Genomic DNA, 26,206 nt, shown 5'->3' with positions numbered 1-26,206 from the left:
CGTGAGGTTTGCTGTGCAGACGGAGCCTCGATGGGCGTCAGCGCTGCGAAGGCCCTCGTGCAAAGAGCTGAGGGTCGTGTCAAGAGTTTAGATAAGTGTCAGCTGAGCGTCAGCGTGCCACTTGTTGTGGCCTGAGATATATTTTAATAAAACTTGCCTTTGGTGTAATTAATTTCTTTTGAACTGTGTTCTTTCCTAACTGATCTGGGTCCTGTTGTTGGTTGTGCTCTATAGATTTAATTGCAAACAACCACTGCTGAGTTAAAAGTGTGTGTGTGTGTGTGTGTGTGTGTTTGTGTGTGGGTGTACTGAGGCCAAATTGGCTCCCACTCAGCAATGCTTCCCTGTGTAGTCCCCCATGCTCACTCCTACAGGCACAGAGCCCAAAACAAATGGACGCTTTGTGTTCTTTGGCTGGAATCGTATCAGCTTGTGTTGGTGGTTTGTTTCCTTTTAGTTGAACGTTTGAAAATATTCCAATTGTTGATAAACATATTTTTTGAAAACATGCATTTTCTTATTGATAGAATTTACTTGGTATAAAATACTTGACTTAAAATACTTTCAGTATTTTTACAGTCCATTCAATATCAGATCACTTTTGATACTCAAGTACAGTGAATATCAGATACTTTAAGACTTTCACTCAAGTAGTATTCTATTAGGTGACTTTCAATTTTATTTGAGTCGTTTTCCGAGAAGGTAACTGTCCTTTTGGTCAACTATGGCTTTTGGGTCCTTTATATTTGACTACTGACTATCATGTAAATTATAGAAAGGGCTGATGGGAATTTCACTCGTTTATTGGACAAATTACATTTTTTATTTTAAGGGAATCGGTTTTTAAATCAAGTGGTTGAGAGGAGGGAATTAAATCTTATAGAAAAGGGAACTTTAACTAAAATCCATGTGAAATTTTAGAGCCTCATAAAGGCTACCTCCCAAAGCATGTGTATAAATTGCAGTGTGTTGTTAATAACTGCTAAATTGCCTAACCTCATTTTCCTCTCTCTTATTATTTTACTTTACTACAATGACATCCTGAATAAACCCAGTCACTACATTCCTCTACTCTGAGGATGCGACTCAGCGGTGACTAATGAATCTTGTGGAAGGCTGAAACAGTAAAGGCAGGCATGCCTGATAGTAGATTAGCTCCATATAAGGAACACTAAAGGGTCGGCAGAATGTGAATGGTGGGTTTCGGCCAAAAACAACAATCAAAGAACACATAGCATTTGATGCAGTAAATTTATTGTAACTGTACAATTTACTGTCCTCTCATACGTATACCTCAGATTAAAATAAGATGCCTTTCGCTCCGAGCAGTCATTCAAAACTACATAAAAATAAATTAAGAATATAATAAATCAAGTTTTTACAAAAAACAAATTTCAAGTATCTCAAGCATACATGTTTACAGTTTCACTGAGAGAAAGCGGTGAGCAGCAGTGTCTTTCTCAGCAGGTATCCTGTTTCCATTCAATCCCATACATTAGTACAAAAACTAATTTCAATGAAAGAGACTTCCAAGTCCCCAACACATCTGCAGTTATAGTGTATGTACAGTAATATTTACAAGGCTATTATTAACAGCACGTATCATTATAACAAAATATAGGTGCTTAAATTTGTGCTTAGACAATAACAGCAAAACGAAGATCAAGTAGGCGTTTGTTAAATGATCAGTGACCTACACAGTTGAAACTACACACAATTAAAAATAAATATACAAAACTGTGAAAAAGAAAACAGAATATAGAAGCGATATGTAGAGTTATTAGGTGAATTGTTGCGCCTCTCCTCAAGCAACCAGGTTTGGAGAAATAGCAAGAGAAGTTGCATCAGGCTTGCAAAACAAGCACTACAGGCACTCTACGGCAAAAAAACATCCCCTCCGTTACCATGAAGACACAACCAACAGTTACACACAAACCGAAGAAAAGCGACAGTTTATCCCCAGATGTGCAAAAAAAAAAAAAAAAAAAATCACTGATTTTGTTCACTTTTTGTAAGAACGTGGAAATGAGAAACCGTGTTTCCATAGACTTGCTGACAATGTAAACTGAAAGACTGTTTGATAAATAAGTATCCAACCGAATGAAAGAATGAACTGAATGTTTCATGTGGACATGAAAATCAGATCTTTGGTCTCTCCAAATAATGAACCAAAACTGGTTTTGCAGAGAGCCATTTGAGCTGAACAGGAATGACAGACTGTTTGTAAAAGCTTTCAAAAAAAGAAACAAAAAACCACCATTTTCAAACCTTGAGGTTGACTGAATAACAAATTTACCCAGGTGATCCTTGATGTTTTATAGGCTGAGAAAATTTACTTCAAGTTTTACTTCTTTCTTCGTCCCATCTTGAACCTTGTGACACATCGGTGCAATGTCATTGGCAGGGCTGCAGGATGTCATGGCGGCTCATTCTCAGGTTCTGCAAACACATACACACAAAAAAAGTCTTAAACCATGAGGTTGCTTCTGTTAACTATAAAAACACAACACTTACAGCTATCAGGAAATAAATATATCCTGCTGAAATGATACTTTCCCATGTAATCTCTAAAAAACAAGTTACATCATCCGTGTTTTCTCAAGCCCTACTTTCCTCTATGATATTTTTAGAGGGCAATGAGAGCAGGCTAGCGTGGCTGTGTTTGTGTGCTTGTCCAACACCTTAATCCTCAGGTGATAATGAATGAACCTGACAACATCCTAACACACCCAGCAATGCAAGCCACACTTTTCTGCTCCAAGGAAACAACTAACGCAGAGATGCCGCGTCCCCCATGTGCTCGATCACTGAGTTTGGATGTTCAGGCTACAACTGAATGCCCTGGATGAAGCTGATGTCATTTCAACAAATGAAAACCCTGAATTTAAAATTCAGCTGATGACGTCTGTACTGGGGAGTTGCTTTGGCAACCGTTTTGAAGGATATTTCATGGCTGTTCCACAAAATAGCTGATTCAATTAGTGCGAACACAATTGCTTAACAGAAAAAAAGTGCTTCTAGTGGAAGCTTGCCTTAGCATCTTTGCTAAAAAGCATGCTGACTGAGTCAACAGTTAGTAAGTAAGTTAGTTAGTCAACAGTCTGCTTAACTTGGCTTACATGTCAAACTATGAAGCAAATGCAAAACCACTACAGCATGTTTACCTTGGGAAGACTAAGAGTGAAACCACTTTCAGATAATGGAGGGTGGTTCGTCTTTAAGCAGCACAAGACAGAAATAAACCAAACACAGGGACAAGAACAGGACAATCAGAATGAGTCAGCGTAACACACCATCAAGCAGATTGTGGTGACGACAGCAGACAGGAATCACAGGAATGAAAACTAGGAAATGAGTACTACAGAAAGCCTCCTTTCTTTTCCCTCACTGCCAGCAAATAAAAACTAAGTCAGTTCTGGGAAAGTTTAGACTGTTTGTAAAACTGTGTACTACCCCAAACTACAAAAACTAATACAGTCAATTTATCATAATAAATACTCGTTATAGAGCTGGGAAAGTGCACATAATGTTTCATTTTCATTGCACCTCAAATACATATTAAAGATATGAGGGAAAAGAATGTCAACACTGAATACAATGTAAACAAAGTTACAGCAGCAGAAAGTGTGTCAGCGACAGATAGATATACTGAACTGAGCAGGTACTTACAGGCAAACTTTGCCCAGCCAGTGCTGTAAGGAGCAGCAGAGGAAAAGAGGATGGGACACGAGTGACCAGACATGCAAAGAGGAAAGAGATGGAGGAAATGTTCTGTTAAGCTTGAGTCATGTCCTACATCTATGGGGATTCTATAGTTCCCTGCAGAAACGTCTTATTGACCATTAATATTTGGTATTCAGCCGCTCCTGAGTCCAGGTTTTCAGAAAACCTTGTCTAAAACCTGTCAACTCCAAATGAAAATCTACTTCTGAAAAACCCACCTGTCCAGCCAGAGCAAGAGGCAGGTGTGAAGGACTGCAGAGGGCAATGGAGGCAACAGATGGAGGCATGTCTTGGATTGGAGGCTCGTCCAGGTCATCAATGCGAGGTTTCTTGATGTTAGACTCAGGGCTGGTCAGGGGAGTCACACTGTTCCTCCTGATCAGGGTGCCGGTACCCCTCTTCACCTCCTGCAGGGGAAACAAATACACATATTAGACTTCAGTAAATATTGTTGGTCAAATATCAACAAAATGACCACCTCTGGTCTGGAATGACAAGAAGAAAGTTACCAGTAATCACATCAATCAATCATTACCTCTGGCCTGTCTCTGTGGGTGTTCACTGCCTCCACATTCAAATATATGGACTCCACTTTGCACCCATAGGCGACCGGCGTGAGCTTCAGTACCGTGTGGAGGGGACACTTGAGGTAGGGCATCTCATCTGGATATGAATAATAGCACAGTAGTTTAAAGGAAGTCATCGTTTATATTTTAGACCAGAGGATTTCTGGGACCTGTGGTACCCACCTGCACTCTTATCCAGGAAGTAGGCCAGCAGGCAGCGCATCACAGCCTGGTGGCAAATAACCAGCACGTTCTCTTGCCTCTCCAGCTCCATGATGACCGGCTCCACCCGCTGGACCAGGTCCTGGTACGACTGCAACCAGGAAGGAGGAGTTTGTTGTTACTGGTCAATTTGATCACAGATCTATCCAATAGCTCTGAAGAGGGATGGCATGCTGACGCCTGACTGGGAATGTAAAGCTGTCTGATAAGAAGACAGTGTATACCTCTCCAGCAGGGTAGCGGTAGTAGAATTTATCTTCATCTCTTAACGCAAACTCCTCTGGGAATTTCTCCTTCACCTCATCATACGTCATATCCTCACATATTCCCTAAAAACAACACAAACATCCCAGTTAGGAAACAGCAAATAGACTTGGGTGTTGGTGTGGTTTGGTGCGATATAGTGACACTCACAGAATCAATCTCATTAAGAGCCTTCCACTGTTCATAGGGGACTCCAAGGTGCTCAGCGGTCTGGATACTGCGACACAGCTGACTGGTCCAAACTTTCAGATCATTCAGCTGTTGCTCCTTCACAAAGTGAGCCAGGGCAGCTGAGAACTACAGGGGGAAGAGTCCATTTTTAACCGATGATGATGATGATGTCAAAACTCCCGTCACCCATGGATTTTCCACTCCTGCCTGTTGTTCGTACCTGTTTGCCCCGTGGCGAGAGGCCAGAGTCGCCGCCAAGCCGTCCCTCCAGATTGTCGCTGCTCTCCCCATGCCGACACAGGTAGATGGTTCGTGGCTGGACATGAATGTTCATCAGGTAATAGACAATCTTGCTTTGGATGTGATCCTGGATGCGGTTAACAAGGAACCGCCGGCCTACGTCAATCACCTTGATGAAGGAGAGATCCCTGAGGGGAAGGATAGGAGGAGCAATTAACAGCACTGTTTTATAGGACACTGCGGATGTCCTGACAAAATGAATACTGCTGATTTACTTGTCATGCTGATCAGGGTCCAGAGGTTGGTAGCTGGTTTTGTAGCACTCAATTCTCCTCTGGAAATCCAGCATTGCTTCTGTCTTGTTGCAGTTACGGTAGTCTGGACATGACACTTTCACTTCCTGCGCAGGGAGAAAGATGGTCAGACGGCACAGAACACACCAAATGCCAGAGAGTTGTTAACAATTACAGTTGTTTAACGTAACACAAGGATGCGCTGGCATGTCATAATTACAACTCACCATGATGTTTGAAGCGATGACATTGGGGTCGTCACACACGGACTCAATGAAAAAGACCTGGGAGAAAGAGAAAAGTTGTTAAACACTGCGCAGAATTCGCAATTAAATCATAATTGAATCTGTCACCAGTAGAACACTGACCTTGAAGCCATTCTCATTGCCAAACTTGAGGATCATATCCCGCCTATCTCTTGTCGTGTTTGTAGCATCAAACACCTACAAAAGATATGATGGCTTTGTAAGACAATCAGAGTAAAAGTTAAGCTGTGTTCCTTTAGCACAGCGAGAGAAAACATGATGCATGACTGGAAACTCACCGCCACTTGGCCTCCCTCATCTTTCAAATAGGATTTGACATCCCTCAAGGCTGCTAAGGCACACTGCCTGAAGAACATAAAAAAATAAATAAATAAAAAAATTGTGTTCATACTGTTAAATAAAACTGTTGCAGTACTTGTGTATACGTTTATGTTTATGTGTGTGTGTGTGTGGGACTTACTGCCTGATTTTCACAGCACATTCATTATCAGGTTTGAAGAAGTCATAGGAGCTGTAGTTCTTGACTGCCTCTCGGCGATATTCCCCCACATTGAAGACTGCAACACACACACACACACACACAGAAGAGTGAACACGACGTCCTGTTGCCGGATTGATGCTTCCAGGAAACACACTGAACTGATAAGCTATTGAACAAACAGCTCGAGATTTGAAATGTGTGTGCTGTGCACCTTTGGTGGGCATGCCAATCCAGTTGAGGTAGCGGGTCAGCTTCTTGGATATGTACGTCTTCCCTCGAGCCGGCAGACCCACCATCACAATGACGGTAGGAGGGTTGGCAAAGTGAGGTGCGCCAGCTGCTGTAGAGAGGGAAAATAAACCATGAGAACTGTGACTATTCATAAAACTACAAAAAGTTAATCTCTTTCACCTTTATGAGGCTTTTTGTTCTAAATAAATAAAGGTGCTAGGTCATGATCAACATCATGTCCTCTGCAACCTGAAACGACTCCACAGATCCAGCTCTAATAACAGCTTAGCTTGGACTGGCAAACCTGCTTGAACTGAATTGTTAAAACCACTAACCTATCATCACTGTTTCCCTCCACACCGACACACTGCCATCAAGGACGTGGCTGTCTGCACTCAGCAGAATCAACTTTCACTTTGCCCTCACTTCACATCTCACCCACTTCAATGCACAATGAACAACATGCACGAACCCTATGGCTAGTTTCCACTTGACAAAATATGCACCTCCTCCCTTTTTTAATCTTAAAATATGCCTGCACATGCTGCAGCAGTGGCTGAGTAGGGAATTCAGGGTGTTGATTCTGTGTGAAAGGCATGGCAGCAGTAAAGGCAAAGTTTAATTAGAAAGAAACATTTCCCTCTCTGACTAACATTCATACTTTCTAATTTTCTTCTGTTTGGGCTTCACATGCATTTGCTATATGTTATTTTGGCGATCACTCATCGCCTGATGACTAACTGAGAGCTCTAATTCACACATCCTCCCTCCAAGCTAATCTTGTTTCCACAACACAGGAGCCACACTGCTTCAACGGAAAAACGGATCAAACTCTTAAGTCGATGCTCGGACATCTGGTTCTCCACTCTCCTCTCATCCCATCCCATCTCTTTGCATCCAGCAGCCACGCCTCAGAGTGCTTTGTTTGAGCTCATCAAAGCCAGGTTTGACACAGACAGCTGTGTCTTTCTCCTCATTGAACCAGGCTCATCAATAATCAATGAGCACCAGCAAAGGATGTCACCAGTGTCACCCCATTCCAGATGCGCTGTTGTGCGAGCTGACTAAATGTGTTTTCGCTGATGAGAAGGAACTTTTTGCTTCAGTCCGATAGATTAATTCAACAGAATTAAGAGACCAGAAGGAGCAAAGAGCTGCGTTGCTTTTCTCTTCTTGCTTCAGCGTGAAATCTATATTTTTTGCGGCGATTTGATGACGCTCCCTAAACGCTAAAAAGAAAGCAGAATTAAAACTTGTTTTTTTTTTTCCTCTCTCTGGTGCTCAGCCAGATGACGGGGTCGCGCCATCCGCACGCGCCGCCGGCCGGACCAATTGGAGAGCGGAGCGGCTTCAAAAGCATCACTCCGAGAGGGAGAGAGGCGGTAACCATGGCGACCGGCGTCCGGTCCCGCTCCGGTTCCGGGGCCGGGACGTGCGGCGCGTGCTGATGGAAGACGCGGTGAATGAACGAAGCGATGGCGACGAGGCGGCTACACACACGGCCCAGAGGCAGACCTCAGCTCGGAGGGAAATGAACAGATGCTTACGTGACAACAAGATTTTAGCCTCCATTTCCAGAGAAAAACACAATTTCCTGTGCGGTTAGAAGAGCTAAGTCGGTGGTAGAGATAATGATACCAAGGGGCTGCCCACTGTAAGTCCACGTTGAAGTTTATTTCTTTTATTACTTAAAATAAAAATATAAAATAAATAAAAATCAAGAAATATAAGAATAAGAAATACCTCTCCGGGGCGCCGGCTTGTCATCTTTGGTGGGAACCCAGATCTTTTGGATCCTGTTCTGGGTCAGCTCTCTGGGCATTCCTCAGGGCCGGAAGGAGCAGCGAGCACACGGGAACGGATCCGCTGGTATTCCGGTAAAAAAAAAAAAAAGGAGCAGAAAAGATTCGTCCGCTCGACGGAGAAGGAGCCTCGTCCTCTGAGCCGTTAGCAGCGTCCGCCGAGCACGTTGAGCCGGATTAAACTGCCGGGCTGAGACCCGCATCCGCTATTTAACTCCGCCCGCCGGCGAGGCAACGTGACTGCAGTGACGACACACACAGCGGCGAAAAGGTGCCTCCCTGTGGTAAACTATTTACGAGCAGCTCTTCCGCAGAAGCCATTCAGTTACTAATACAGGCATTTAGTGCGGTTCTATGGAAACGTGGCCGTAAAAATGTTAATGGGGTTACCTTCTACACCAGCAGTAACTAACCTATATGCTCATTTTAATGAGTCCTTTCAGCATCCCATCCGACATTAGTTACTATTTCATAAAGAGTTACATGCATTCACTTAATTTAAGATTATAACGGAAAGAGCTTTTGGACGTTTTGAAGTAGTAATTCTATAAATTGAACATTTCTCAGTTCAGTTACCGTCTGATCGGACACAGCGGTTGTTTTTAGTATGACTGTTTGTTCGTTTAACTTGTTTCTGGGATAATGGTGGTTACGGTGGGAAGTTCACTACAGTTTTATTTTGTTACAGATGTTTGGCAGATTAAAAAAAAAACTGTGAGAAAACGGTGAAAACCAGATTTTTTTTGTCTCCGTTCAGATGAAGTGTAAGCGTACGTGCAGCTGCAGCAGTCGCCCTGCTGCGCTCCGACGATGGCCTCGGTCCCATTGAGTCATAATGGATCAAAATGACTTGTCTTCAACTTTAGAAAGTCCACACTGAACAAAGAGCTTCTGATTTGAGTGTGACAAAGATTTTTAGGGTCATAATAAGCGGAAGCAGACTCATTGGATAAATAATGAATAAATGTCAATAAACAATCAGTTTTGAATTCTAAAAGTATATTCTAGTGTTTGACTGACAGATCAGGGGTCTGACTTCCTGTGAGCCTCAGTGAAAGTATATATACATTACTTTTTAAAAAAAGGATTTCAATGGTGTGGATCTTAAAAATGATAAGTACGGTCCCACCTTTGTCATTCATAGGATTGCTGCTAATCTGGAATACAGCGTCTGGACAGACACTAAATATAACTGCGCACTGTTATTCTGCTGGTTTGCAGTTTCAGTCTGAACCATATGACTGCAAGGGCTGTAAATGGAGTTTTCAGATGAGAGGAAAACCCAGACTCTCTCTCTCACACACACACACAAATCTCAACACAACCAATGGATTTGCAATATATTTCCGAAGCAATATAAAATATCAAAATCTTACAAACTGATTTATTTCATATAAATGGATTCAAAGTGCATCTATGATCCTCATTACTTACTTTACTGACACCACCCTTTCTGTGTTGATTTGATGTGACTTTTAAGGAGATGATTTTACGTGTTACACTTTGAGTGACCTGGCTTTGTTGAAAAATCCTTTTGTCAAAAACCTAAATCCTGTTTACTGGAAGAGTTTAATCAGAGTCAAGTTGGTTCCTGTGAGCCATCTGAACAATGAACGGCAGTGAGGGAGCAGGAAAATTCTTTCTGTTTTCTTCACATTTCTACTCAGAAGAAATTTGTGCTTGGACATTTCCAGAAGGAACATATCTCAGTTTGAAATGAAAGTGTGGTTATTGGGTTTGCTCTGCTAATGAAACAATAGAAAGTTTAGGGAAATGGATGCATAGACCATTACAGTAAGCAAGTTCAGACTGTTTATAACTTTTATGCTTTCTCTGACAGAAACTTGTGACTGCTTTGTTTCATTTCCATTGCATGTTATATTACATGCTATCCATGTGATATAGCTGCAGCTCCACATTCATTTTTGAATCTCACTGCCTGTCCTGTACCTAGATTTCCACGTTTGACTCAAAACCACCCGAAACACCGAAATGCTGCTTACACATTCATGTTAAAGTATATATCTGTATATAAATGAATGCCATATTTGATGTAAGACTTATAATACTTTTGCACCCTAACCACTCCAGGTATCTACCACAGATACTCTCTCTTCAGCGTGGAAATACTGAACGCAGGTTCACTATAAACCAATTAATTTGTGTTAAAATATATTAAATGAGTTCATTCTCACTTTTCATGTCTTTGGCGTTGTCATCAGAAGTCTGGAATAGCACATCCAGGTCAGTGCCTTTCCTTACAAACACACACACACACCAACACGTGCACGGTGACCCCCACCCACCCACTTTAAGCCACACGCATCCGAGAACCTTTGACCTCATCTCGTGTCACATCCACGGGTATTTAGGTCGGGGTTTAATGGGCCACCGACAGCCAATCACCTCACTCCACTCTGGACTGCACGTTCACAGCACGCTTTCATCATTCGTCTCACCATAGCACCTACATACACATGCTGTGACCAAAACAACCTGCTGCTGACCCCGAAACCCAGAATAACACTGGTTTGTTTCATTTTTTTTTATTTGTACTTTATTCAAAATTCACATCAAGGAATTCAGGAATTAAGCTTCCTGTATTGGGACTTTAATTCTGGATTCTCATTTTTTAGATTTTTTTTTATTTTTTTTATTCAAATTAGAATTTAAAAGTACATCTGCGTTTCTGAATTACTGCAGTAAATATGTTTTATTTTAATGCACTTTAAGCTGCACTGTAACACTTCGAATTCTTATGAGGAAATTATTTTGCTTTTAGATAATTCAGTAGTACTTAAGCATGAGAAACACATAAAAGACAGTTTCAAAGTGAGCATGATTGTTTTAGTTTTTGAACACCAGGTTAAATGTTTTGTTGTTTTTTTTTAAACACATCCCTTTGACTTTTGACTCTTGTGATATAGTTTATAGGAGAAAATTGTTCAAATAGGTCTGTTCTAATCTCTGTGTCTTAGCTGAACTAAACCTGGTCCACTGAGACGCCTCCTCCAGGGTCTTTTCAGCGCTGTTACATAAGTTCTGAATGAGGCTGGGGCTGCACTCACCGTCCCAGTCCCCTTCCCATAATCTATGAGGGCTATGTTAAGACAATCTGGCCCTGGGGGTTTGTTAGCACTACTGTGAAACCTGTGTTATGTCAGACAAAATTTTGAGTTATATATATAGGCTTCTTGCCTATTGCAAGCTGAGTTTGATTGATGATTTTGCTCGTTTGTTATACTGAATTCCAAGTAAAAAGCAGTCACTCTATGACTATGATTTATAATTCATAAATCATACAGATTGCAACAGTAACTTTGACCGAATTTAGATTGTTTATTTCGTCTTGACATTAGGGTATGTTTCGCCAGAGGAAAAAAACAAAAACAAGCAATAATCTACAAGATGGACTTGTCATTGCTACATCCAGACACTTCGATGATGATCAGGAAATATAAAAAAGAAAATGGTTTATGTACAAGTCAGAGAGGCTGTGTGTCCAGAGTGTCCATTTGACTTGGTGCAGCTTATCAGACATCAGACCTGTTCACCAAGATCCAAAACCCGAAACTTGTCTAGATTATAGAAACAGGCCTTGACGACACGCCCACCGAAATAACGTCCGTTCAGATCCACCACAGCTGCAGGGAAGAGAGAGAACAGTTCAGGTCAGACTGTACCAAGGACTTAGATAAACCTTTCAACAACAGGTTTAGTACAGAAAGCCACACCATCACTATTCCACAGATACTCCTCAGTATCACAGAATTTCTTAAAAAAAACAAAAAAAACAAAAAAAAAAAACTCCTGTGTAAAAGCTTTGACATGGTTGAGCTTGTAAGGTAACCAAGGATAGTGTGGTTGCCACATCCTGCAATCACCCACTTTGTATGTATATTGATTTGCTCCTTGTAGCTAATTTGTGCCAAACTATTTTGCAAAAGGAAAGCTCAACAAAGAAGCTCCTGCTAATGACCCCGCAGAAATGCTGCATCTGACGTGTCCTGTTCTGTTGATCTTTTTCACTAGTATGAGCTGAAAACCTAGAAACACTAAAAAACAGCATTGTTTTACCCGTTTGATTGTTTCATGGTGGACGTTTATCTTGAGCTTTCAAAACGTGCGCATATCGTGTCCTTCTGGGAAGTGATTTGATATGTGTTGTGATTGACAGCTGAGTGATGTTGCAACAGTACATCCAAGGTGATGGTGAGTTCACAGAGAAAGCAGCTTTGAGTCAGCCTTTCTTAGAAATAGCAAGAATATGACATCAACATGACAGCAGCATTATACAGCAGTGACAACCCTAATTCTTTCTAAGGAAAGAGTGTGATGTACAGTGCACAGTCTGTCCTGCCTGACAACGTAAATTTTATCATGTTGTTTGTGTGTGTCCAAAACCAGCGACAAAGCTATCCTCCTGGAAGGACATTAGTGACTGCGTCCTCACTTGGCCATGCAGTTCCTTCATTTGTGTGTGCACACATCAACCCCAGTGTGCTGATACTGGACACACAATACCAAGTTGGTACTGTAATTAGACAAGAGCCCCCCCCCCAGGAAGTCTTGAGGCCCACTGGACCAATGTGGACCACACATTGGGCCAAATCCTCTGTTGGTGAAAATGGGAACATGGTACATGAAAAGAGCAGGTCGACAATCAGTCTCATTTACTGCCACTGTGTGTGACAGTGAACTAACCCAAGCTAATGTTACCAAGCAACCATAGCTAGTTAGCCTTCCTTTGTGGTGTTGGGGGATAATGCACAGCTGCAGTACAAATCAGTTTACCAATCAACGAATGCCCAATTGTGTGGTCGTGTTTTGGATTTTAAAACTGTGAAAACAACAAAAAGCTGGATAAAGGCCAAAGGGCATACCAAGGAGAATCAATCGGTGCATACCTGTTCATACCTGCTCGCCAGGGAGCAACACATGTTACTTAGCAACCTATTAGCACCTCCACCTAAACAACCAGAGTCTATTGCAAGGCAAAAACTGTCTTATTTTAACAGTGAATACAGCAACCCTGTGTCAGAATTTAACTAATTTGGAAAGATCTGTCACAAAACGCAGTCCTACCTCTGACCTCCATATAGAGAAACGCCACGCCATGGCCATTATAGAACGAAACTGTATTCCTCCTCTCTGGGAGGGATAAAACGTTTCATCACCATTGTGTTCTCAAGAAACAGTGAGACACTTCAATATAAAGCCTTCTGACTGTGACCCTCAGGAATGTTCCTTGAGTGTCTGTCCCGCTTTCTTGGGGCTGTGATGTAAGCGCATTTCTGCTGGTCCCACAGGGAGGCGGCTGGGTTGCTGGGCCACTTATGATGTAACACCTCAGGGACATGAGGCTCACCTTGTTTCTGATTTGGGCCAACCCATTTAGAATGGGACACACTTTCACCCACATTATTGGAGCAGTTACACAATGATGTGAAGAAAGTGATACAGAAGTTGATCCTTAAACCATGAAACTACACATCCATATTCAGAATGACCGTCAGTTCAATGAAAACACTGGATATTTCCATCCTGAGACCGTGTGCCGATTACAAAATCTGTACAGCAGGGACAAGTTACAGTGCTGACAAAGGTCCAGCTGTGCCTCGGTGTCCTTCCTGGACCTGGTGCAGGTGCACTTCTAAAGTCAAATCTGCTGCCTACAACCGTTTACTCTGATGTTTTCAGGTTTGACAGAAGCCAGCTAACTCTGTGTTGTGCAATGAGACAATACTAACCTTTGATGGCTGACTCCACCCTCTCAAACTCCAGAAATATCCTCACAGCTTCATCATCTGGAACATCTGCAATCTGAGAAAGCATGGAGTGTGTTGGTGATTGTGCGATCTGATTATGTTGACTCATTCGCAATAAATTGCTGTGGTTAATTTCTCTCACCTCAAAAATGACACATTTCACTACTTTGCCGTATTTCTCGCACTCCTCTTTCGTCTCTCCCTCCAGGTCTTCATCCACCTCTCCTCGGCCCACCATGTTCTGTAAGACAAGCTCATATGCATAAGGCATTGGATGTTGGAAGATAATGAGATGTTGTTATTTTATGTGGTTTTGGTTAGTTTGATATTATATCAAACAAAAATTTCTGTACTCTTTTACAAGATCTTAAACAGACATCCAGAATTGCTTCTCACGAATGACTTTCAGAATTTCACTTTTTTCTTTTTCTGGTGTAAAAATGTCAATAAGCAAAATGGGCGGACGGCCAGTCAGCCACTCACTCATTTGTACTTTCATACACAGACAGACATACCCTCAGCAGTACCACTTTGGTTGGGTTTTTGAGGATCTCTGTGAGCGGGTTTGTCTCTGTCTTTTTGGAGGAGTCGGCTATTTGGATGGAAACAGACAAAAGGTTAATGTTTCTTCTTCCTCACAGACTGCTGGTTAGCCTGATGGTCAAACTGAAGCTGTGAAATGTCACAATTCCTAATCTTTTGTTCAAGTTTGGTTGAAAAATACTATTCCGTTTTTAATGTTAGTGTTTTTATTGTGTTACACACAATGCTGAGAAACTACTGTAAATGGGTCACAACTGCAAGTCTATTAGTCAATATTCCTGCAAAAAGCGATGATGCGGCGTAAGAGGAGATAGTGACATATACAGGTTTGCAGATATTTTTTGTATTTGGTCACACGCACACATTAAGAAAGAGATACTGCTTGTCCTTGTAATCAGGGGCACAAAATGTCATTGGGTGTCTGATGTGAGAACAGGAAGACCACATCTGTATTCTGTTAATAGCTGGATAACAGAGCTCGTACAACAGTGAGCAGCCTGACTTTCACTCATGGCAACAATAGAGCAAAGCCTGTATTATTAGCCATTTTATCGCAAGTTTATATGAATTTCCAAACTCTTAGGTCACTGATAAACAGCCAATAGGCGTAAAAACATGACAGTGGTCATGCATAGAAACCACTAGTTATGTGTGGATTGTCTTTAAAAAATGTTTTACACTTTTACAAAAATATATACACTTACTGTCTGAGCTAAGTGATAAGGAAACGGGGAATGCTGTTTGCCTGGATTAGTCTAAAAGTGAAAAAAATCCAGGAACCAACACATCAAAAACTTTTCAACCGGCCACTTGTTTCCAGTTAAATGGCTGTCTGTACTCTCAGGCCCTGTTCAGAGCTGGTGTTAACTTTTCTTTGGGTGGATAGCTCTAAGTAAGGGCATGAACACACCCAAGACATCTTGAGGATGAATTTTGAGTTCAGATCACATTCGGAGGTGGCCTGGACCACAAGTAGCCACACACTGGATGTCCAGGGCCCCACTGAAGGGCCACCTCCTCTGGACTGAGGTCCTCTACCGAAGTCTGATTACTTTTACAGAGTTTCAGATGTATTAGAAAATAAAATTAGGCAGATTGACACACTTTTTTTATGGGGCAAACAAAGACAGTCAAAGTATAGGAATGAAAACAAAGCTACAACATGAGTGCAGACTGCAGAGTTAGAGAGTGAGGACAGTACTAACATAAATTCAGCAGAAAAACATGGAAAATTATTCTATGGCAGCTGTTAATGCACAATGCCTCAGATAAACACCATCACTGTTATCAATCTGGATAAAACACATGCAAACACAAACAGACACACACTTCTAGTGTTAAAGTGGGACAGCACATTCTGCGTATGGGAGAGAGAAAAATGGAGTGGAGGCCAACCTGCAAAGCCTCCGCCTGAAGTCTCAGCAACACCTGACAGGCTGGACCCTGCTGCTCAGTCACACACAGACACACAAAACGCCAATGCGCGCACACCCGCACACACACACACACACACACACACACACACACATGTAAAATGAAAAATGAAAGTAAAACATAAATAATAAATAAAAATGTGCACACAGGATCACAGTAAAAATCCGCTGAGTGGTATTAAAATGACACTAATGAGTGGACAGCATAAACACAGAAGTAAAAACCAAATGCATCCGTCAGAACTGAAAGCCAGAACACATCAGATATAATGTGACAAAACACAGCACGACATCAGAGCTGACACCTGCCATTCTGTTGACAGGTGACCAAGGCTTGAAAACCAGCACGTTAAGAAGGTGTCAAAATGGAACAAGAAAAACTGAATGTGGTGATGTTGCATGAAAGATAGGGCAGGAGAACATTCATGGATATAATATTGCATTCATACGTTTTTCTGCAGCGTCGCCTATGATGATCTTTCCACCCCTCTTGCTGGTCTTCTCCACAGACAACGCTGTGCTGAGACCCTGCTCATGTTTCCCCAGGCCCTGGCCTTCTTTGAACCCATACTTCTGCATGATCTTATGGGCCACCGTACCTCTGCAGCAAAAAACAGAAAGAGAAACATTGTGTTCTTAAAAAAGCATTGAAGGTGTTTGTTTATACTGTCATTGTCAGATTTCACCACATTTTAGGATTTAGGTTAATGACAAGCAGCCTGAACACATTCAAGTGAGCAGTAAAACAACCCTGAAATTAAACTTATCCTCAACTAAATATTATTATTATTATTATAAGTTGCAGTGTTTTGTTTTTTTTTTAATAATCAATTTGCATATTTGCATACGTTCAGTTAAAAACCCAAAGATTTTCCTACTGACATAATAAAGAAGAGATTCAAATCCTAACAAATAAAAGGACACAATTTGTTTGCTTGCCATTGGTGTCAATAATTCAAATACAAGCAACATTCAAAGCCATAATCAAAATTCTTTCTGTTTGTTTTAATCATTGTTATTATTGCTTTATAGAACTGACTAATCAGTTTACTTCCACCAGCCAAATTAAAACTGGACTGGTAATAAATACACATCTTTTCCATTTCAGTTGAAGACATTCCATGAGGTGTGTTGGATGACCGAGTGTTTCACCCACCCCATGTTAGCCAAGAAGGAGCTGGTAGGTCCGGGTGGCGAACGTGGCCGGTCTGAGTCTTCATACATTGGTGGAGGGATGGCAGCTTTCGAGCCTCTGGCAGGACGACTTTCATCCTCGTAGGTGTATGAAGAGGAGCCTTAACACAGAATAACACAACCACTGGCTGTTTATTACATGTTGAAAGCTTACACAAAACTTCAAAGAGAAAATACTTTACAAACAAGTTAAAAAAGTAGCATCAGTAACTATTAGCATTATTCTTTTTATGATATTTATATATTATTTTAATTATTACAAATGACCTAATTGACATCTAATTTATGTCTCAGCTGATTCTGGCAGATTTAGCTTTTTTCTTCCGTGAGTCTGAGTTAGCTGAGTTAACTGTACTGACAGGTCTTGCTCTAATATTTAAAACTGAGAAAACAGTCTCACCTGATGGATCATCAGACCTACCATCTCTGTCCACAAGCGATGACGGAGGTGCAATGGCTGCTCCACCCATACCTGAGAGAGAGAGAGAGAGAGAGAGAGAGACACCCTGGCTCTGAGTCTGTGATATGTAAATGGGAGTTGGAAAAATCTATTTTACGTCACCATAGTTTGTTTCCTCATTCAATCAGTTGAGAAAAATAATTCATTGTAAATGGAATGAGCCTGTATTATTGTGTTGATTCAAATCTATTTTTATCTATTTGGTTTTTCCGCTTAAAAAATGTTTATTCAGTAATTAGTATTTATTACTAATAACTTTAATCCAATCATCAGGAAATACTGACTTCTTTTCCTCCGTTCTTTCTCATACTCCTCCTCTTCATCCGAATCACCCTCTGCGGCTGGGAATCGAGAGAAACCACTTGGAGCTCCGCTTTCGTGTCTGTCTTTTCTCTTTCTGCAACAAAAGTTTCCAGTTCAGTCAAAAGTTCTCTATTTCTTTAGTTCCAGGTGCATGAAGATGCACAAGAATCGTGAAGAATAGAATTCAATTACAATACATCTTGGGTTTAATCATTGCAGTTTTTTTATCTGTCTGAACAAATTCCATTAGTAAGGCAGTACTTTTCTCTCTCCTCAATTTCCTTCTGGCGCTCCTGTTCTCTCTGCCGCTGGCGTTCTTCCCGGTGTCGCTTCTGCACCTTCTCATAGTCGTTGGGAAACATTGGATCATACTCATCTGCCAACGGGATTAGTACATCTCCAGAGGAGAAACCACTAGGCACAGCCTCCTGAGGACAGCGCAAACACACAGAATGCTCTTGATTACTCATATTAAAGTTATTCCCATGTGGATGTTTACATCTGTGCAGCTACGACATTTATTTTATCACAAACGCAATGCTAGTATTTTCTTCTTCATCTTTGGATAAAATCTGATAGACTGAAAATAAAAATATAAAGCCACATGATACAATCTAGAGATTGTATAAACTTACGACAAGGAAGTGCTTTGACAACCTGGTTCACGGGTTAACACTGACCTTGAGTCCAGCTGCGGCATGTGGAGGTGTGTCTGTGATCTGCCGCTCATCACTGGAGCCTCCTCTTTTGAGATCGATGACAGGAGCCAAGACGGTTGTCTGCTTCATCCGCTGGGTCTAAGAGCGCACACAGACACAAATCAATCACGTACATGTGGCATGGTCTTCATGTTCGGCAGTGTTCCGAACAGTTTTCAGTGTCAGGGCACCGATGCACCAGCATCAGTGGAGTGGGCTCACCTTGGCCTGGGTCAGAGCCGCCTTCTTCACCTTCAGCTGGGACTGCAGCAGCTTGAAGTTCTTGGACCATCCTTCCGTCTTGGTGTCACTGGCTGCCACACCGAGGTCATCATACAGCGACATGGCTGTTCGTGAGTGCCTGCTACCTTCATATACACACACACACACACACACACACACACACACACACACACATACATACATACATACATACATACATACATATACATACACACACACACACACACACACACACACACACACACACACATACATACATACATACATACACACACACAGGTAGTACATTTAACCAATGCCGGCTTCATGAGCATCATTTCGACCATCAGGACAAAAATGGAGCCTGTGACTCAGCAGCAGCTTATGATCACTTCACTTTGTTTAACACAACGTCTTAAGGGAACTTCATATTAACTGACTAAATGCCTGCAGGCCAATGATACCTCTTCCTGACTGTTCACCCTCTTGCTAACGACAGCTAATGCTAACAGCTCCTTCGCGCTAACTACCTGCTCTACACGCGTGTTATCTAAAAAAGAAAAGATCACAGTCAAGCTTTTGCTCAACTTACCGGTGTTAGAAATCCCCAGACAGCGAAGGAACACCGATGAGAGTCATAGAAAAAAGGGTTAACTGTGCATCTGATTTCGCTCCTCGATCAATGTGGCAGCAGCACAACAAACTACTAACTACACAAAAAAACTAAGCGCGGCAGTCAACGACGATTGGCGACATATTCGGGAGCAGCGACGCCTAGCGACCGGATGACTCTGACCCCCTAACCGCTTTACGGCATTGTGTTCTCAGATGGGCCACATAAACAGGGAGGGAAGCCTTTAAATTACAGCCTGCACTGCCATACAGCATGTCATGTAAATACAGTTCAAATATTTCCCAGAGCGAGCTTGGCTCATGGCTCACACAGACATAACACGCTTTTACAAATAAAGATGAGCGGCACATGTGACAGTGAAATTGAGACCAATTTTTAATCCAGTGAGTTTGTAGCTCCAAGGTTGGTGCTTTTAGAGAGTAGGGAGAGAGACAGCTGAGGAGGAGAAGAAACTGAAGCACGAAGGTAACAAATGTATAATCAACACTATTGACAGTGATGGATCTGTGTTTTGTTTCCTCTTCTTTCTTTTTTTTTTTTTTTCATGTATAAACTGAAACATGCAACAAAATAGCCGGGAGCTGATCATCTGCTGGGAGATTTGGCCCGAGATAAGAGGCATTGAAGGAAACTTAATCTGATAAATACACTGACACCTAAAACCTTGGCAAAGGGGAAGAGAGTTGTTGTTGCCAATAACAACAGTAGTTTACAACAAGATAATATTTTTTTTTCTCCAATACATTTTTGATGCCTTCTAGATAGTGAATGGAACTCCACATGTTTACAGCCCTATTAGTTTTAATACAGTGGTTTAAAAAAAAAAAGAAAAGAAAAAGGCGCATCTAAGCTGGTTTAAAGTTTGCTGCAGAAAATGAGACATACTGGCACATACTGGGCTTCCTCATATCACAGAACAGTTAGACTTCATATAAGATTCTTGAATCTGCTGCCATTCAACGGGATGAATGGGACAAGACGTGGGTGGACCTTCCAGCAGGACAGTGATCCAATACACATACAAAGGAAACTCCCAGAGAAAGAAAATCAAGGTGATAAAACGAATCAGAATAATCATGAACATTTGTGGAAGTTAGAGATCAAGTATCACTGGTGTCAAAGCCATGTAAATATCCTCACTGAAAAAAAGTATCTACTGAAGGTGTTCAGTAGTGTTTACGGGAGAGTCAGGGTGCTGACTTTGTGGGTGCCAGATGGGGCATCGGGACGTTAACGCCGCCAGAGAGAGGCAGCATTTCATCCAACCGCAGTCTCTCCGCCGGAAAGAAGAAGAAGACCGAAAGTGAAATTCGAAGAAGAGCAAAGAAGAGCAGCGACGTCGGGACCGCCAGAGAGGATGGTCCACACCAGACCAGGTCTACCCTGTGAACATGTAGGATGTTTCCACAGGCTCGTCAGATGGATCCGGCTTCGCTCCTAATCTCCGTTTGCGCCATGATGCTGTGCCTGCGCTGCGCCAACAGCGGTGAGCTCAAGTGCCTCTAACAAACGCTGTCCTCACTGCAGGAGCGCGATCTGCTGATTTCATCTCACTCAGGACACAGCAAATGAAATGCAGACGAGGAAATGTAGTTTTATCGTTTTAAACCTTTACTTTTTTACATTTCCATATTTTCGCTACTTAAAAAAAAAAAGTTTGTATGATTGTTTCTTGATGTTATTGGACATTTGCTTTACTTTTAAATTAGTCCCAACTCTAGTAAACAAACTATATTAAAATATGATCACAAAACAAATGCCTGAACATGGACAAATTGTAAATGAGAAAGAATGAAGGCAGCGTAGCTTGGGGGAAGAATAGTTGAAACGAGTCAGGACATACATTTGCGGTGGATGCTACATTTTGACAGGAAACAACATAATGTATACAGTTTTTCTTTCAGATTCTATTTTGCTTCATAATTGTTCAATATGAATTGAGTTCATATTGGCTCAAATGTTTTTTTACGACGTGAAGCACTAAGACATTGCTGCAGCATACAAAATCTTAAGGGTTATGTGTACAGGTAGTGTTTGTGGTAACAAGTTTAATCATTCAAAGAATCTCAGCCTCAGAACTACAGGTCTTGTAGCTTTTCTAACCACAAATTAGCTCACACACAAAAAAAAAAAAAAATCAACCATTTGACTTGTTTCCCATCTTGATGTTTTTTTCCGTGCAGATGAGACATGTCCCTGTCACCGCATTCCTCCCTTACCTAGAACTAACCCTCCACCAGACGGATGTTACAAGAGCACCTTCCGCTATTCGTGTGTGGATGGTTTTGTGAGAAAAGTGGGAACGTCAAACCTCATCAAATGCAAGCAAAAGGACGGATCTCCACAGTGGAGCAACCCCTCTCTCGTCTGTATTCGTAAGATTTACATGTACATTTCCTGACGTGGCAGATGCTGATATCCAAAGCACACAAGTGGTGGTCATCTCTAATGCTTCAGTGCAGCAGAGCGGTTAACTGTGCACACATGGAGGCCCACCAGAAGACGAGTGTAGTTGCTGAGACGGGAGAGATTTATTTCATGGTACGCTGTCACACAGTACTGTTTAGGGGATGTGACACAGGCCTCTGATAACCGGGCAGAGGATCAACATAACCAGCCAGTAACTTAAAACTGGACCATTTGAATGCAAAACAAAGAGGAAAGTGCTGCTGTCCAACAGTGTGAGCTAACACAACACATTGTCCCTCATGAACCAGTTAAACCAGTGTTAATTTCCAAAATAACACAAATATGTAGGTCAGTTCATGGATCACTTGTTATGTATGATAAGCAATCTAGGTTGTTTTAAATCAGTTACATATTTTTTTTTTATCACCGAATCCCGTCTCAAATCCATGTAGGCAGCTGTTGTAATCCAGAGAAATTTCATGCTGGTCTCAGTAGCATCAGCACAGAGGATGTCAGAGGGTTAGGGTCTGGATAGACTCAGGGATAATCAGAAAAACTCCCTGATAAACGCCCAAATATCAGTCTGCTTATGACCACTGTAGGGGAATGATTAACTGTCCACTGCTGTGGTTTCCCTGCTCCATTAGGGTGTTATGAAGTGGAGTGGTTGAGTAGTAGAAGAAGTGGTGCAGCTGCAGTGTCAAACCTGTTGAAGAACTGGTTGACTTCATTAGCCCATCCGTATCACCCATCACTGGGTGATGGGTGATACGTCCATGAGGTGACTCCTCGCCTCACCTCATGGATGTCGCTCTGTTGTAAATTCCTCCTTAAATGATAATATAAAGCGTCTGGAAGCTCAAGGGCAGTTTTTATGTCGGGGTAATGGGCAAAGATCTGACTGTGTTCTATAAATGAAATTATAATAAATTACAATAACTTGATGTAAGTTAGTAAGGGATCTCAGTCAGGTCGTTGCACGTTGTCCCAGCAGAGTTAATTATGAAGAGATGCAGCGCTCGGCCTTGTGTACAGTCAGATGGTCATGGGATGTGTTTGTTGAACAGCCTGTGGTACAAACTGGTGCGGTGAGTGTTCACCACGAAGGACAGGATGCAGAACTTACATGTATATTTTAGTTCCGAATTCCTGGTCGCAGTTGATAAAGAAATCTGCCTAATGCCTCTTTTTATTTTGTCCCAGCTGATCCATTGAGGCCCACAACAAAACCACCACCAACTACAACAACAAGTAAGTCTGTCTGGAGTCATGAGTCAAATTGTGTTAGTCTTAATACATACTGTGTCAAATGAGGGCAGTCATCTCGTAGAATTGAAATAAGAGCTGCTTATCACAATAGGTTTCAGTGAACCCTGCAGAGCATGTCTGTATTTGTTTGTGTGTGTTTGTGTGTAATGAGCAGCTGATAGACAGACTTTTAGATTTCTCAAACAAAAAGCTAAATAATAATATATATGTAATATATAAATAAAAAATAATTCATTTGTGCACATTACAAATGATTAATGCTGGTCTAATCTTGCAGCGGGTGACATTTTCCAGGAATTCAACGCGACCTCCACCTTCAGTGAGTTGTGTTTACTTGACTTTTGGAAAAAAATATCAAACAGAACTAAAAATGGAAGTACAAAGTGCCACAGCTTTAGATTATTTTAGTGGTGCTACAATAACTAGAACCAGCATTGCTACTGGTGCTACTCCTTCCAGGGCTTGTCGTGAAAAGAGAGAGAGAGAAAAAAAAAAAAGGCTATCTAAAAACAAAATGAAATTTGGCTGCATATCTGCCTGGAAAAGCACAAGTTCAACTAACAACACCAGCGATTTTAACATTTAAAAATGTAAATAGCAGGGCCACGGGTACAACATTGATCATCACTAACCTGACTTTATCAGAATTGATTGGTATAGCCTGTGACCGAGGGTAAATAATAATAGACATTCAGACTCTGAGCTCTTTCATGATGGCATGCGACTCATGTTCATAACCCCAAAAATAGAGGGCTTAACCAAACAGAAACATCAAGTTGACCACGCAGGATACGAAGAAAAAAAAATTGCCACTCCAGGACTGCGCTGTGCTCACTGAAGACATAAAAGGACATAGAGTCTCCAAGCACACACTGCAATACAAACCGGGTGATCAGAAATGTCCACGACCAGGCAGACCCTCCAAGCCAGAGGGACAAGGAAGGGAACACACACACATAAAGAGGATTAAAAACATGGATATCCAAACTGAGCCTTCATCAAGTCAGTCGAGAGAGAGAGAAAAGGACCACAGTAAACTTGTGTGGAACAGGCTGAACAGGCAGGATTGTTGAAGAAAGAGAAAATCTTCTCCAAACACAATATCCCAACGTGCTTTAGACCCAAACACAACATGCTATGCAATGTGTTATGTAAAGCGCCCTGATGTATGATTTGGCACTAAATCCAAATAAATCCCACCAACACATTTTGGAGAGAGGAGCACAGGAGCCTTACGACACTAAGCAAACACTTAGAACTCAGTCTTGAGATTCTTGAGATGCAGCCAGGCTCCCAGCCGTTTCAGTAAACAAGTGCTTTTTTGCTCTTTTGGCAGCAGCATCAGCTTCCACTGGCCGGCATCAAACGCAGAGCGGCGGCACCTCAGCTCCAGTGACTCCAGGAGCAACTAGCACAGAGCTCAGTTCGCTCGATGAGCGGTCACATTACTCACAGGGTAAACAGCTTAACGTCTCGCAGAGTTTTCTGATTTTCCTCGATTGTTCCCATAGTTCTCCCTGCTATGACCAAGCTGAGGTCAGATGTTTATATTGGCTACTAAAACATAGAAAGGATGCTGAATATCTTAAGAGAACAGAAAAAGACACTGGGGATATACTTGTTACTTTCTTTTTATTTAATTTTTTTTCTCTAAAGCTGTTTTGTTTCACCTCTTCTAAAGCAGATCTTGTGACAGAGACTGAAACAATGGCCTGGAGAACACAAAGGCTGACCACAGCGAAGCACTCTAAGAACACCACAGATAATTCAACAAATGTCCGCCACATTAATAACAGTAAGTTTGCTGTTGCTGGACACAAATCTCCCACCAAAGGAAATCTCAGTGGACTTCGCTTTGGCGCACGTACCAAAAACATAAACACAACTTTTTACATCTCAAGTACATTCAGAGCCTTCACCATTGATCTTTCCCCTCATAATCTGGAAAACACAACACCCACAACTTCCAGGGAACACACTAACTCACAGTTAACAAGTCAATCCAAATATTAATTAATAACCAGAATGCTTTGAGACAAAGGGGCCTTTATGTCTCCAAACCTGCTGCACCACTCCCTGCTTCTGGGGCCACCTATTCCTCACTTCACTCTGCTGACTGCACACCATTAGCGAAGCACAACTGTTGCATCATTCAGAGACGTAGAGTTTGAGTTATTACCCTTCAACGTAAGTAATATAAAGTAGAATATTAAGCCCGTTGATACCTTGAAAATGAAAGTACACAGGATGTAGACAAACCCCTGTGAGTTTCCTTTCCCTCCCATACTTATGGTATCTAGCCAAGGAATATAAAGAGAAATAGATTTGGCTTTGTGGATCGGGTGATGGGAAGTTTGATGATGAGTTTCTCTTGCAGTCCTTGACAAGCCAACAACAGCTGGAGTGACCGTCTTTGGTTTGTTGCTCATCTGTGCGGCAGCTGGACTCATCTTCATGTTTTACCGAAGGTGCGCTAGTGAAACACGATGGTTCAAAACATCAAAATAATTGATTGTGAATTTTCCTTTTTTTTTTTTTTTTTTTTTAATTATTATTATTTTTATTTTCTTTTTACCATAGAAAAATTGGAAACAACCACCGTCAGGGAACAGAGGAAGAAAAGATGTCCATGAATGAGTTGCCATCTGCAGTGGTGTTGCAGAATCTGTGCCACCACGGAGAGCAAATTTGAAAAGCTCATATGAGCCACACAGGACTGAAGTGATGTGTCTGTGTATCATTCATTATCTACTCTTTGGTGAACATTTGCCCAGGTGACTGTAAAAAAAAAATAATTGTGGTGTCAAAGATCAGGACCCAACTCGACGCCAAGACTTCGACACGTGCTGGTTTGTGTCCAGCGTCGCTCACCGATCTGCAACTATAAGGAGCAGGGGTTAAATAATCAACATGTCAGGCAAATGTTTGGAAATAAGGTTTTATCTCATCTCAGTCACACATGTGGCATCCTTCAAAAAAAAAAAAAAAAAAAAAAAGCTCTGGTACTTAAATAC

At 41.7% G+C, this 26,206-nt stretch overlaps 3 protein-coding genes across 13 annotated transcripts; 1 reads left to right on the top strand and 2 right to left on the bottom strand.

Annotated features, from left to right (window-relative positions):
- Positions 1-1,253: 1,253 nt before the first annotated feature.
- pfkfb3 (6-phosphofructo-2-kinase/fructose-2,6-biphosphatase 3) lies at positions 1,254-8,335 on the bottom strand. 6 transcript variants are annotated; one of them, XM_029494820.1, is made up of 15 exons: positions 8,201-8,335; positions 6,438-6,566; positions 6,206-6,302; positions 6,024-6,090; positions 5,848-5,922; positions 5,707-5,763; positions 5,462-5,586; positions 5,167-5,374; positions 4,926-5,072; positions 4,736-4,840; positions 4,473-4,602; positions 4,259-4,386; positions 3,942-4,130; positions 3,670-3,692; positions 1,254-2,439 (listed from the first exon to the last, which is right to left on the bottom strand). In XM_029494820.1, the coding sequence occupies exons 1-15, from the start codon at positions 8,277-8,279 to the stop codon at positions 2,433-2,435; spliced, it is 1,566 nt and encodes a 521-aa protein (XP_029350680.1). In that variant the 5' UTR covers positions 8,280-8,335; the 3' UTR covers positions 1,254-2,432. The 6 variants fall into 6 exon arrangements, with proteins under 6 accessions (XP_029350680.1, XP_029350679.1, XP_029350682.1 ...); XM_029494818.1 differs by lacking the exon at positions 1,254-2,439 and adding an exon at positions 2,447-3,215; XM_029494819.1 differs by lacking the exon at positions 3,670-3,692.
- Positions 8,336-11,583: 3,248 nt separating this feature from the next.
- On the bottom strand, positions 11,584-19,587 carry rbm17 (RNA binding motif protein 17). 3 transcript variants are annotated; one of them, XM_029495009.1, is made up of 13 exons: positions 19,473-19,587; positions 18,881-19,026; positions 18,641-18,757; positions 18,222-18,388; positions 17,942-18,054; positions 17,598-17,669; positions 17,160-17,298; positions 16,453-16,604; positions 15,966-16,016; positions 14,543-14,619; positions 14,170-14,268; positions 14,010-14,082; positions 11,584-11,903 (listed from the first exon to the last, which is right to left on the bottom strand). In XM_029495009.1, the coding sequence occupies exons 2-13, from the start codon at positions 19,001-19,003 to the stop codon at positions 11,800-11,802; spliced, it is 1,287 nt and encodes a 428-aa protein (XP_029350869.1). In that variant the 5' UTR covers positions 19,004-19,026; positions 19,473-19,587; the 3' UTR covers positions 11,584-11,799. The 3 variants fall into 3 exon arrangements, with proteins under 3 accessions (XP_029350869.1, XP_029350871.1, XP_029350870.1); XM_029495011.1 differs by having other exon boundaries at positions 17,619-17,669; XM_029495010.1 differs by having other exon boundaries at positions 18,881-19,022; positions 19,473-19,584.
- A 1,236-nt stretch (positions 19,588-20,823) lies between these two features.
- On the top strand, positions 20,824-26,206 carry il15ra (interleukin 15 receptor subunit alpha). 4 transcript variants are annotated; one of them, XM_029495173.1, is made up of 8 exons: positions 20,824-21,000; positions 21,698-21,889; positions 23,127-23,174; positions 23,470-23,511; positions 24,532-24,648; positions 24,877-24,987; positions 25,570-25,660; positions 25,773-26,206. In XM_029495173.1, the coding sequence occupies exons 1-8, from the start codon at positions 20,913-20,915 to the stop codon at positions 25,882-25,884; spliced, it is 801 nt and encodes a 266-aa protein (XP_029351033.1). In that variant the 5' UTR covers positions 20,824-20,912; the 3' UTR covers positions 25,885-26,206. The 4 variants fall into 4 exon arrangements, with proteins under 4 accessions (XP_029351033.1, XP_029351032.1, XP_029351031.1 ...); XM_029495172.1 differs by having other exon boundaries at positions 24,874-24,987; XM_029495171.1 differs by having other exon boundaries at positions 24,529-24,648.

This window comes from Echeneis naucrates, chromosome 23 (genome assembly GCF_900963305.1).
Source record: "Echeneis naucrates chromosome 23, fEcheNa1.1, whole genome shotgun sequence".
NCBI lineage: Eukaryota > Metazoa > Chordata > Actinopteri > Carangiformes > Echeneidae > Echeneis > Echeneis naucrates.
The sequence above is the reverse complement of the archived record's forward strand: the minus strand, read 5'-3'. Positions and strand labels throughout refer to the sequence as shown.